This window comes from Argiope bruennichi, chromosome 3 (assembly GCF_947563725.1).
Source record: "Argiope bruennichi chromosome 3, qqArgBrue1.1, whole genome shotgun sequence".
NCBI lineage: Eukaryota > Metazoa > Arthropoda > Arachnida > Araneae > Araneidae > Argiope > Argiope bruennichi.
In genome coordinates, this window is record NC_079153.1 from 145,501,059 (window position 1) to 145,514,654 (window position 13,596).

At 33.7% G+C, this 13,596-nt stretch overlaps 3 protein-coding genes across 3 annotated transcripts in view; 1 reads left to right on the top strand and 2 right to left on the bottom strand.

The window, feature by feature from the left end:
• LOC129963466 (histidine-rich protein PFHRP-II-like) overlaps window positions 1-13,596 on the top strand; it is a 132,624-nt gene that overhangs the window by 70,567 nt on the left and 48,461 nt on the right. The gene's annotated exons all lie outside the window — the stretch shown is intronic.
• On the bottom strand, window positions 4,315-5,115 carry LOC129963017 (uncharacterized). The gene has a single exon (XM_056077020.1). The coding sequence runs from the start codon at window positions 5,113-5,115 to the stop codon at window positions 4,315-4,317; it is 801 nt and encodes a 266-aa protein (XP_055932995.1).
• On the bottom strand, window positions 5,230-6,105 carry LOC129963018 (uncharacterized). Its single transcript, XM_056077022.1, has one exon. The coding sequence runs from the start codon at window positions 6,103-6,105 to the stop codon at window positions 5,230-5,232; it is 876 nt and encodes a 291-aa protein (XP_055932997.1).

Below are 13,596 nucleotides of genomic sequence, written 5' to 3' on the forward strand. Positions count from 1 at the left end.
AAATGCGAATCAAAAACTTCTGTAGAATATAATATTATTTATTATATTCAAGGTGTTAACTTTATTAATGAATTCTATGTTAAGTTTTCTACATTTTCCAAGGTAGTTAACATTTTAGTTCCTTAGATTTATAATTAATTGCAAAAAAAAAAAAAAATTAAAAAGTTGAGCTTTTTAAACACAAACTAACTGAGAAAAGCACAAATGTCGACAGAGGGCATATTTCTTAGATGCTCGGAAATGCAGACAATGTCTAGAGTTTAGTAGAGAATAATGTCATGTTAGTTTTTTTTCTCCTAAAGCAAAAACTCTTCCGAAGGAATTTAAGTACTTTCAAATAAAGAAAAATTGAATTCTAAAATTTCGTTTTTTTTTTCCTTTAAATTCATTTAATAAATAGAGTATTTTGGGTGGGAGGTCATTTGCAAAATTTTTTATTATCATTTAAATTGGAGCATCGTGTTTCTTCCCTGCCAAACATCCAATTTGCAAAATATATGCAAAGAAATCACGTTATTTATTTGCTCATTGGTAGCATCTTACTACCTAATAATACACGGCAGCAGAACCGGATAACTTGTGTTTGAAACTCGCTAAAAGCCGAATCAAAGAGTTCGCCGCTTTTCATTCGATATGGACACAAACAGTCAAAATAGCTAATGGGAAATCTACCCATTACAAACAGCTCCAGCTAATCCATTTTTCAACACTATGCTGATGGTTGCCATTGCCAAATCCATTGATCATTAAGCTCTACCGAGGCCGAGGAGCCAAAATGTGGAAGGGTTATGTCGTTGTATTCATCTGTCTGACTACAAGAACTCGGTAGTTACGAAGGTGATTGCCTGAGCCTGCTCGGAAGGGACTCAGCGCACATCGTAATGCACTTCGCCATACGTTCTGCGACAACACGTTTAACTTCAAGAACGGCAAAAATATGCTTCCATCGACACCCTTTGTAGAGCAATGAGAAAGAAGTCTTCGAACACTTCCTTTGTCAATTAAAAGTCTACTTCCACTTCATTCCACCATCAGCTCCTCATTTTGGCGGAGTGTAGGAATCTACTGCAAATCGATAAAATTTCACTTTGATGTAAGAGAAACTGCTCAGAATGGAGGAACACTTTTAACACAAATAGAAAAATAGAAGGTTTTTTCAACTCTCGACCACTAACAGTGGACGCTACCGATGATAATCTTAAGTTCTTACTCCATACCAATCTCCCATTAGTGATGCTATTGTTAGTTCACCAAATGACGCATCGCCCGATAACATGTCAGGTTTAGGCAAATCCTGGCAAAAAGAAGAGGGCTTTGGAACTGAGACTACCGCAGGTCTTCGGCTTCTGTCAAATTGGTTAAGCACTCAGAGTTCAGAAATAAAAATAAGAAGATACCATCCATTGATAATTCAAATTATATCAGGACACGGAAGATTTCCTGCATTTAAAAAGATTTGGAATAATGCAGGAAAATAAATGCATTTGTGGAGGAATCGGTACTGTTTACCACTATTTAAAGGAATGTATTGAAATCTCGGAGTTAAGAAAAAATCTGAAAATTATAAATAATGACTGTTGTGGAGATCTATGATGGCTCCACAATTGAGATTCAGAACTAAATAATGCGGTGTAGCTATAAGGATGAAAGCGATGCTTCTATAAAATGCGGTTTATTTCTATGAAAAGGGGCATGGAGACACCCCTCTACCAACGGTAAGCATCGCGTTCCGAGTTCTTAACCGTTCTGGCGGGTCATGACCCCGCGCAGTTATAAAAAAGGGAGCAACCCTAGAATGGGCGCTTGCCAACTTGGCGCGTTGGTAGCAAAGTACTGAACATGCCGCCCCCGTTGAAATATACATTTCAATAATTACATCAATTACATTTTTTGTAAAAACAAGGGAGACAATTAATGCAGTAAATATATGAAAATAACAAAATGACATTGATAATTCTTAAGAAATACAAATAGTTGCACTAGCACTGAAAAAGAAAATACAAATAAAGATAAATAACAATGAATATTGCAGTTTTTAGATATAATATTCGCTACAAATATTAAAGAGAATCTTACAGATTTCAAGGTACACATTTAGAAATGAATTATGTAAGGAGAAATTAGACTTCCAATGGCAAAAGTGCAATTTTAGAAATGGATCGTTTATATATACCAGAATGAGTTTTAACATTTACTACTCTTACTACATTGTCTTTACCATAGAATACATTTACAATTCTACCTAAAATCCATTTACAACATGGAAGATTTTCTTCTTTGAGCAAAACCATGTCACCAATTTTTAACTTTTGGTTCTTAATTATCCATTTATGTCTTTGTTGCAAAATACTTAAATAATTATTTTGTCTTCTTTTCCATATGACTTGCACCATTTTCGAGGTTCTTTGCCATAAATTCAATCTATTATTTTCCGTGTTTGTTAAATTAGGTTCAACAATGGATGTGATTGGCCGACCAATGTGAAAATGTCCAGGTGTCAGAATTTCCAGATCGTCCATGTCACTAGACAAAGGAGTAATAGGACGGGAATTCAAAATTCCTTCGATCTGATGCAGAATAGTAAAAAATTCCTCATATGTTAGCTTTGAAACTCCAACAACACGTTTTAGATGGTATTTGAAGGATTTGACACCTGCCTACCATAAGCCACCAAAGTTAGGTGCTCTGGGTGGAAGAAATTTCCATTGAATGCCCTCTTCAGATAAAAAATTTGATAAATATTCATCATGTTTAGTCACCATAAGAGCTAATCTCTTTAATTCAGAATTACCACTTACAAAATTCTTACCATTATCACTAAAAATAAATTGCGATTTACCTCGTCTTGAAAAGAACCTTTTGAGGCATGCAATGAATGCTTCAGAAGTTAGATCAGAAACAATATCTAAGTGAATACATTTAGTAACCATACAGATAAATATACAAACATAAATTTTATGATATAAACATTTCCTTTGACCTTTATACTTTATGAAAAATGGTCCACAGAAGTCGATACCTGTACAGTTAAAAGGAGAATTTACATTCACACATTCTTTTGGCAAATTGCCCAACTTTGGCAAAGTTTGGGAAATTGCCCAACTTTGTTCATTAGTCAAAGGTTTTGCTTTGAAACAGGTAATACAACTGTGGACAATTTTTCTACAAACATTCCTTCCATTTAAGGGCCAGAATTCTCTACGAACACAATACAATAAATTTTGTGGTCCAATATGCAAATTTTTCAAATGAAAATACATAACAATAATTTTTGTTAAATTACTTTTGTCAGGTAAGATAACTGGATGTCTCTGGTCAAAATTTACACTGCTGTGTTGAATACGACCTCCTACTCTCAAAATTCCATCTTCATCAAGAAAAGTATTTAGATATTTAATCTTACTTGTGGGTTGTCTTCCATGAAGAAGTAAATTTATATCACTCTTAAATGCAATTTCTTGCACAGATTTCACCAAGAATGATTTACCCCTTTGTAATTCTACTGTAGAAAGAGGTCCATACAACCTATTCTTAGGATTTCTTAAATTGTTACAAAACCTAAAAAGAAAACTTACAATACGAATTAATTTAGAATATTTGTTAGTAATACATAAAAGTAAATCTAAAAATGTAGCATCCACACTTAAAGTTAGAGACTTAGTAGTCTCTCCTTTCAGTTCATGAAAATATTCGTCATCAGTAGGAATGTTACTTTCATCACTAAGTTCAACAGTAACTTGTTGAAGAAACTGTGGACCATTCCACCACAAATGATTGTTCATAAGGTGATGAGGAGTCATACCGCGGGAAATAATATCAGCAGGATTTTTACAAGTTTTTACATGATGCCAGGAAAATTCTTTCGTCAGCTCTTGGATGCGGGAAATTCTATTTGACACAAACACCTTAAGCAGATGCAATGAAGTATTAATCCAGGCCAGCACTATAGTCGAATCTGAGTAGAGGCAAATTTTATCTATTTTCAGGTTAAGAGATGACACAGTTTTAGAAGCGAGCTTAGCAAGAAGCTCAGCAGCACATAGCTCAAGACGGGGTATTGTCATCACCTTAATTGGAAGCAACTTTAGATTTGCTGCATAGTAGGGAAACCTTCACATGATTCAATATAGTAACACAACGAAGATAGATGACTCCACCATAAGCATCTTTCGATGCGTCAGCAAAACCATGTTGTTCAACTTCCTTGATGGAGTCAGTTAGAATGCAACGAGGAATTTGCATCTTTGTAATATCCCCTAAACAATATCTGAATATTTCCCATTCGTGCTTTTCCTGATGTGGTAACATTTGATCTCATTCAATTTTGTGTAGCCACAATCTCTGGAGGAAGATCTTTGCCTTTACTGTCACTGGTCCTAGAAGACCAAGTGGATCAAAAAGTTTAGCTATATCTGTCAAAACAGTCCGCTTTGAGGGAATGCTGATTGATGGAGTGACATTGAAACCAAAGCAGTCTTCCTTTGGATTCCATTTCAAGCCAAGTGTTTTAATTGTATTTTTATCAGAATCACCAAACTGATAACCTTGATATTCAGATGGAACAGATTCTAAAAGCATTTCATTGTTTGCACACCATTTGTGCAAATCCATGCCACAAGCTTTTAGAAGAGAAATCAATTCTTGCTGTAATTTTATTGCAGTAGAAACGTCATCTGCACCAGAGAGAACATCATCAACATAAAAATCTTTTAAGGTTACAGCAGATGCTAAAGGAAATTTGTGCTGCTCATCTATTGCTAATTGGTTTAGCACTCTCGTAGCTAAGTAGGGAGCAGATTTGGTGCCGTATGTAACTGTAAGAAGCTTATAAAATGAAGGTTCCTCAGAACTCCTGGTTTTCCAAAGAATGCATTGAAAATTACACTGCTCAGGATTAACCCAAATCTGTCTGTACATTTTCATGACATCAGCAGTAAATGCAACCTTGTGCTTTCGGAATCTTAATAAGATTGAAAACAAGTCATCTTGAACAACACCTCCTTTTAGCAAACAGTTATTCAAAGATACGTCTGAAGTAGATGCAGCTGAGGCATCGAAAACTACGCGTAACTTTGTTGTACTACTATCAGCCTTGTAAATGCCGTGATGAGGCATGACATATTTTACATTCTCAATATTATCTAATTTTTGCATATGACCCAATTGCTCATATTCTTTCATAAAATTACAATAAAGATTAGAAAAATTCGGATCATTATTTAATCGCTTCTACAGACTATCTAATCTTTGTTTTGCAGTTTGAATGGAATTGCCTGATTGCATATTCTTCTTAAGAGGAAGGTTAACAATATATTTACCTTGCTCATCCCTACGATAAGTCTGCACGAAATTTTCTTCGCATGCTAATTCTTCTTTGTTTTTAGATGTAGGTGCATCTAAAATATTTTCAAATTCCCAAAATTTCTTTAACAAATTATCTAAGTTATCTATTTGAGAGATTAAACCACAATGCTGTGATTCCTGTTTACCTTGAATTGTTCCACTTAGTATATGTCCAAATACAGTTTCTTGCAAAATTAAAGAATTATTTATATCAAATCTAATTTCTTTTAAGATACTTAAGAATATTTCTGCCCCTATCAATATATCCACTTTTTGGGAGGAAAAGAATTCCGGATCTGTTAATTGGACGCAAGGCGGAATTTCTATTCCTTCTAAATCAATAAATGTGGATGGCATTAGATCTGTGATTTTCGGAATGACCAAGAAATCTAGTGTTGCAGTAAAAGAACCATCCGAGTTCAAAATAGTGGAGGTACTTTTTCTTTTCACATTAAGAGTAGTATCGGAAATCCCTGATATTGGAACATTTATTTTTTCTTTCTTTAAACCAAGTGCATTGGCGAAATCAGATGTCATCAAATTACACATGCTTCCAGAATCTAATAAAGCCCTACCCTTTCTGACAATTCCGAAACTATCCAAAACATAAACAACAGCCGTAGCTAGAATCACTCTTTTATTCTGAGTAACGAAACAGGAAGTCAGGGGGGAAGGGTTGCACGACGAACAGGGGTCAGCAACTGAGGGAGTCTGCCTTGAATTTATTGAGGATGAGTCATCGCTTACTGTGGACACCTGCATCCGGTGTAATAGAGTATGATGCTTTGCTTTGCAAGTGAAACAAGTGTGTTTCGATTTACATTGAGCGATTTTGTGAGATCCGAAACAATTTAAACATAAATTAAATGTTTTTCTCGAACAGTTTCATATCGCTTTTGAGGGGAGAATTGCAAAAAATGATCGCATTTATGCAATGGATGATCAGCGTTTCTACACAGTAAACAATACTTGGGATTATTCGATGGCTTAACAAATAGAGTTCGTGCTTTATTTTTCTGTTCACTAACATCCGAATATTTAGATTTGTATGGAATATTGCGCCCAATGGCATTTAAAACTTGATATCTTCTTTCTAAAAATTCTATGAAATCATCAAAATCAGGAACTTCCTTGTTTACTAAGGAAAGTTCAAACTGCTTTAGAGATTCGTGGTCTAATTTTTGCAAAATTATATTTATTAAAATAGCATCTGACAATTCATTACGTTCATATTTTAAAACATTTAATGCTCTTAAATTTTTAAGAATACAATCTATTAAATTGCGTAATTCCTTCGCAGATTCATGAGCAATTTTTTCTTGATTAATTATATTTTTGATATGAGTGTCTACAATTACACGTTTATTTTTGAATCTTTCTACTAAAGCTTTCAGAAGGGAATCATATGTATCTTCAGACGTTTCTATCAATTTTGCATCGTTTCTCAAACATGAACGTAAATAGTAGCACTTTTGGTTTTCAGTTAAATTGGGATTATCATTTATTAAATTTAGGAATTGTTGCTTAAAGGAATTCCATTCTTCTATTTTACCGTTAAACAATGGAAGAGGTATTTCCGGTAATCTAATTGAAGTAACTTTATCTATGGTCTCTTTAATAATAGCACCATTTGTAGAATTAGAAACAGAAGTAGATTTGAGATCATGTAAAATGGATTTGAGGCTTACCTCTATTTTCAAAATTTCATCCTCGAGTTTGGATAGTTTGGATTCCACTTGATCAAAGTCATTGTCCGACACAGTCCTATAATATTCGTTTCTCAGTTCTTCAAATCTTGTACTTGTTCTCAAAAGAATATCCAGTTGGGTAATCACTGTCGATTCAGTTAAATTTTCTCCTTTTTCAATGAATGTTCGCAGTTTTGTCAACTGTCCTCTAATACTCCCCTTTCTTCTATTCAAGACAACTAAATGACTTGCCATAACTAATTTGGATGGATATCAAATCGAAATCCAGTGCGCTCCGGCTCGACGGACCAAAAATGTTGTGAAGATCTATGATGGCTCCACAATTGAGATTCAGAACTAAATAATGCGGTGTAGCTATAAGGATGAAAACGATGCTTCTATAAAATGCGGTTTATTTCTATGAGAAGGGGCATGGAGACATCCCGCTACCAACGGTAAGCATCGCGTTCCGAGTTCTTAACCGTTCTGGCGGGTCATGACCCCGCGCAGTTACAAAAAGGGGAGCAACCCTAGAATGGGCGCTTGCCAACTTGGCGCGTTGGTAGCAAAGTATTGAACAATGACTTAAGTACAGTACTGATGGTACCAGGTAATCTTAAAACTCTGAAGGGCATGATGTCAAAAATTGTCAGTTTTTTACCAACTTTTTGAGAGTGTAGATAAAGAAGAAGGACAGTAATTGACCACTTTGTGGTCAATTACCTCCAAAAGAATATCAGTTTGACAAATCGGTCAATGCAAGGATGGACAATGCTAAAGATAGCAGTCGACCACAAGAAATCCTGTCGATACTGCTACGTTCAGTGGTGGAGGGGTGGTCGGCTGTACGCAAGAAGAAGAAGAAGCACTCACAGTAACTTGTGATTTTGTGACGTGGTTCTATTGCGAAGGGACGCATCCCCTAAGGGCGTGACCGTGAACAAAGGTGAAGACGCGTTGTCGGGAACGGATGCTATTGTGTGTTAACTGCAAAAACAGCTACTTAAAAGCTCAATTTTGAAACTGGTTAAAATTCAGGTGTGTCAAAAATATGTCAAGACAGGGTGGGAGAAATGCATGGACCCAAGAAATTGCTTCATGTATATTTGTTCTTACGTTTAATTTTTTTCCTTTTTATAATCTGAAGGAGAGAGCTATTCCTTAGCAGACAAAGACTCAGTTTCCGATGCAGTCCACGTTCTTGAATATGTTTCCTGTTTGTGCTGAAGAAAAAATTCAAACTGCATACATTTTTACAGTTAGTATTTTTACTTTCCACATCAGTGAAATTAAAATTAATTATAAATTTTTAGAAATCGGGGGAAATTTAGTAAAGTAATCGATCTAGCGTCATTCAATTGATATTTTAAGAAAATATTGAAAACCTATAAAATAATTTTCATTGGAAAAAAGTACCGAAGAATTTGCCGGCAGCAAAGTTATAAACAGTAGTAAACTGAAATGCTTTGGATATTTATCTTTATTGATAACAAACAAAATCATTTCGGAACACGCTAAATAACAATCATCACTCCCTTACGATTATAAGATAAGAAAAGAAAAGAAAGCTTCCAGGTTGTTTTTCTCCTCCCAGTGATTTTTTTTTTCGGCAATGAATGTAGATATTTCTCTGCATGTACTTTTTGAGGTTCAACCTCTAGAAGTTATTTCTCTTCCTTGTAATGTGGAACAAATTTAAATGCTCTTTGAATAGGATTTCTTCAGATATATCTTCCATTTCTTAAGACTTTTTTTGTTAATTTTTTTCCACGTTTTATCAATTCTCGATTTCAAGTTCTGCTTAACATAGGTATTATGAATGCCCAATAATACCGCAAACATCAATATTGTATTCAAAATAAACGGTATTATAAATGATATCGCATTATTTCCATATTCGTTCAAGTCTTACATCATACTTAATATTCATTTTAGGATTTTTTGCAATTTCCCAGCGTTCTTAATAAAAATAAATCCTCAAAAATTCCTATAATCCGCCATAGTCCATATTTAAAGCATGGGAGATGAACGATCGTTTGGTATAAACAGCTTCACTATAATTTGTAAAAGATATGAAACCTAAAGTTTTGAAATGTGCTTTTCTGAGAACAAAACAAAGAATATGTAACGAGTTTTGTGTTCATAGCATTACACATTGTTGCGTACAAACACCATAAACATGCATGCCTTCGACAAACACTTTTTCTATTTGAGCTTTGTTGAATATTCAGACGCAGCTTCGCTATGCCTCCAGCCTGTTTTTCAAACATAAATTATTATTTTTTCGTGCTGTGTGACGCGTGCACCTTTCTTCCAGGAGTGCTAGCAGTTTTTTTTTTTTTCAAATATCGTGCTGACAAAATGCATTGGCTCGGTTGTTTATTATGTATTTTTGTAACCGCATTCGTTCATTGTAAAAAAGATTATGCTTATAAAATAAGAAAAATATGCTGGTGAACATCTCATAAATAACTGAGATTAAATGCTTTTGTATGATTATTTATCACAAATGTTATTAATTTTTACTACTGTATATACTGCATAAATAACAGAACGAATCAATTCAGAATTATTCTCAAGAGAAGGACGATATTTCACAAAAGCAGTATTACTTGAGACGATGACGATCCCTCACATCAATTCACACCATCCTAACACAACACATGGAATTTTTTTCCATGCAAGTGCCTTCGAAAAATTCACATAATAAACATTTTAAAAGAAAGGCTCATTAATATTTCGAAATCTGTTATGAAATTTTTCATTACAAATGTGATTCTTATACAAATGCAGAGTGAGACCACTTTCTTCTTTCACAGTTTAATTTTAATGACTTCGTTGCTTTTCCTTCGTGTTTTTTTTATAAACGCCCAGAGGAAATTTATTCAGATAGATTTGAAAGTCGTGTTATTGAACGATGTCTGAGTTCAACACCCTCCCAAGGTCTCAATGATATGAGTAACAGTTAATGCTTTAAACGACCCAAAAAGCGCATGAGTATGTCGAAACGCAAACATCCAGCCTTGAATAACCCCAAACGGTCTTGATGCGAAATGCAAATAGGTAAGTGTAAAGTTTCAAAATTTTTGCATATAAGAACGGCCAGTTCCAAAACACAACAATTAAAAATGTAAGTTTCTGTGATGCTTGAAAATTGCAACTGAAATCATATTCTAATATTATAAATGTACCATCCATTGAAGTGAACACTCAAGAAGAAAATATATCTTTCGGCATACTTACCACTCAATTAAATACTCTTAGAAACGGCTTTTGTGGACGACAAATTATTTTCCATCGTACGATTTAGGTAAAAGAACTATTTCAAACCGAAAATAGTTTCAAATGTATTGTTTTCCAACATTTGACAGGAATCCTAAAAAAGCATATATGTAACTAGTCGACTTTGACGACCAGCTTGTTTCCACAGATTATTGACTTTTAAGGCTGTTAAATGGATCATACGGAATGCACATATATTTAGAAAAAAAATTCACCTTATTATTTGATACGATTTAAAAACATGAACTCTAATGAATAATTTTAAAGCAAATTTAAAAAGTATATATATATATATATATATATATACACGAAATAAAAATTGAAGTTAAACATCTATTACGGTGTTAATAGTTGGTAAAAGTACGCAATTGAATATTTTGATGGTCGAGTTTTAATTTCATCGCAACCTGTAAAAATTTTTTATGAAATCACTTGTTTCTCGAACTAAATAAAAAAAAATTATTACATTTAGAGGGAAAATTGCACGGTAATGAAACTGATGTCATTAAAAAGATAATTTTTAGAGTCTTAAGATCATTTTTGAAAATAATCGTTTTGGAGAACATCGATTTCCACAGTTCAGTCATAGCGATTACCCATTTCGCGATGGTTAAGCCTATTTTTGAACTCGATCAAGGTTTCTATGTTGGAATTTCGATTTCTTTTACATCTTCTTTCCTTTGAATGAATGGATATTTTCATGACATGACAAATACTCTCTAGAAGATTTCTAATAATATTTTCCACATCCATTAATTATCTAAGCGACGCGTTGCATTCTGTACAGCTGAAAAAAAGTTCAATGGAACAATCTGAAATTCGTATAACTGTTTGTTTACATTAGACTGTTGCCATTTGACTATAAGTAATATGAGCGATTTTTGTGCTATGTACATTAGCGTTGATATATATATATATATATATATATATTCTGTGACAATTCTATTCTTGCCTGCTGTAAGTGCAATTCCGGGAATAAGAGTCAGATAAGTAGGGATGATGCAAAAACAATATTGACAATAGAGGGAAACACAAGGCATTAAAACGAACCAGAATTTCCCCCTCCCCCAAAGTTTTCAAGGCCAAATTAATAAAATATTTAATATCTTACACTGATATAATTTGTTGTCTGCAGCATTTTCAAAAATTTCAAAAGGTGATTATGCGACACATTTTCAGTTTTAGAAATATTTGAAAATTTTAAAAAATTAACTCTACTATCCATAAATATTTTTGGCTATATTTAATTTGGTAAGGCATAAGTGTTATAGAGGGGAAAAAATCCTTCTAACAATCGCAAAAAAACTCGTCAGATCATTGTAAAAGCGAGTTTATTCGATTTTAAAATTGCTTTTTAATTAAATCTCTGTTGAAAAAAGTACTCCTTTTCTTTTCGGTACGATGATACCTTTCTGAACGTCATTGCAGCCATGGTCATTTTTACCTGTGTGAAATGTTCATTTCAGCCTGTGTCTGAATTTGAACTAGATTTCTAAAATTTTTCTATTTGAAATCTGCTTACTTACTGCTTATTCTCTTTCATTTATTACTCTGGAAATGAAGTACATTGTGTCAATCTAACTAGTACTAAGCAATGTTTTCTGTCAGGTTTATACATAAAAAAATACAAATAAGTAAACAGACTGCAGCTGAACAACTGAAATGAAGGGGCAGCGAAGCAAGCAAGTAAACCATTTGTGATTGCTAGTTGAGCATTGTTTTACCCACTCAAACCCAAACTAACTTAACCGACGCAAACAGTTCTCGGAATTCGTTCCTTTCGACTGAATTCATCATTGGAACGAGCACGAAAGTCGGTTAATCGGGCTCTTCTTGGCAGCGGCTGAATCAACAGCGGAATAAAAAGGTCGCGGTCGGCACTGTTCTCCGTGGAAGGACCTTTGCAGCGTTCCAGGAACGCGCGTCCTCAACAGAACGTTGACTGGAAGGAATATGTCTCCAAGGAGTGATCGAACTGCAGAAAATTGATTTTTGTTTTGTAAGTTTGACAGAAAATTCAGCAGTCACCTTCTAAATTCAAATCCTTTCATATTGAATGCTTCGAACAGCTTGGATCTCCACATTTAGGTACAAAGATCAAATACAAAGATGGTCAGAGCCGGCCTTCTCTATGAAGGGGCCCGGATACAAAAAACCATTTAAGGCCCTAAATTTTTTGAAAGTAAAAAAAAAAAAATTATGAACGCATATTACAACTGCATGTTTATTTAATGCGTGAATTTTTTTCTGCTATTAATTACTTCAAGAAAATTAGAATTTTTTCCTTTTTCGATGCATAGCATAGCAAGTTCTGCTCACATGCCTGACCGAAGATAATTCTTCATTCATTTTAATTTGCTGAAAAAGCGCTCAGCATTTATTATAGAAACTGGAAACGTAACGAAACGTTTTAACACAGTTAATACATTTAGAAATAATTGATTATAACTATTATTTAGTGTGTATTATAGTATGTCTCGTGCGTCATTTACATCCCTTTCTTTCAAAATCAAATCCCTTAGCAAAGCAATTATTTGGATTAGGTTTTCATCGACATCGTTATTATAAATCGTTACAAAGTTTTGAGAGCATTTTTCTAATTCACGTTTTTCTAAAATTTTTATATCAGTGATTCATTTGAAATACTTAAATCTATCTTGTATCTGTACAACAACAATATTAAGAGTTAACAGTACAGGGTTAAAAAATAACATCTAAATTCCTCGACCGGGTTTTTTATAATTTCATCTTCTGCTGTTTCGAAATATAATTTTTCTCTTTTCGAATTCGTTTTTCAGTAAAATTTTCTGAAAGATACAAATTCGTCTAAGAGTGAGCTAAATTTTGTTCTTAAATTTTAGATTCCAGTTTTAATTTTATTAACTAAATTAAAAGCCCAGTCGAGAACAATTGTTTTTAGTTGAAATAGTTTGTTGATAGTGTTAATTTTGGACAATATTATAAACCATACTATTAAATAAGTGTCATTAAATAAAAGTAATAGAGCAATTATTCTAAATTATAGACCTTTCTATTTCCCTTTCATGCTATCGCTGTCATATGCTTGCTCTCCATAAATCATAAGATCTAAATCAAGCTCACTTAATATTTCCAACAGAGCTTTTTCTAGTCCGGTCACATCAGTTACTTCAATAAACCCTATAAATGACTCATTTACACTTGCTCCCTTCTCTTCAAAATTTTCATACTTGATAAAGACAGAAGTTTATTTTTTATGGGATATGTCAAGAGTAGAATTCATTTGGATGCTGAAATACGTGGC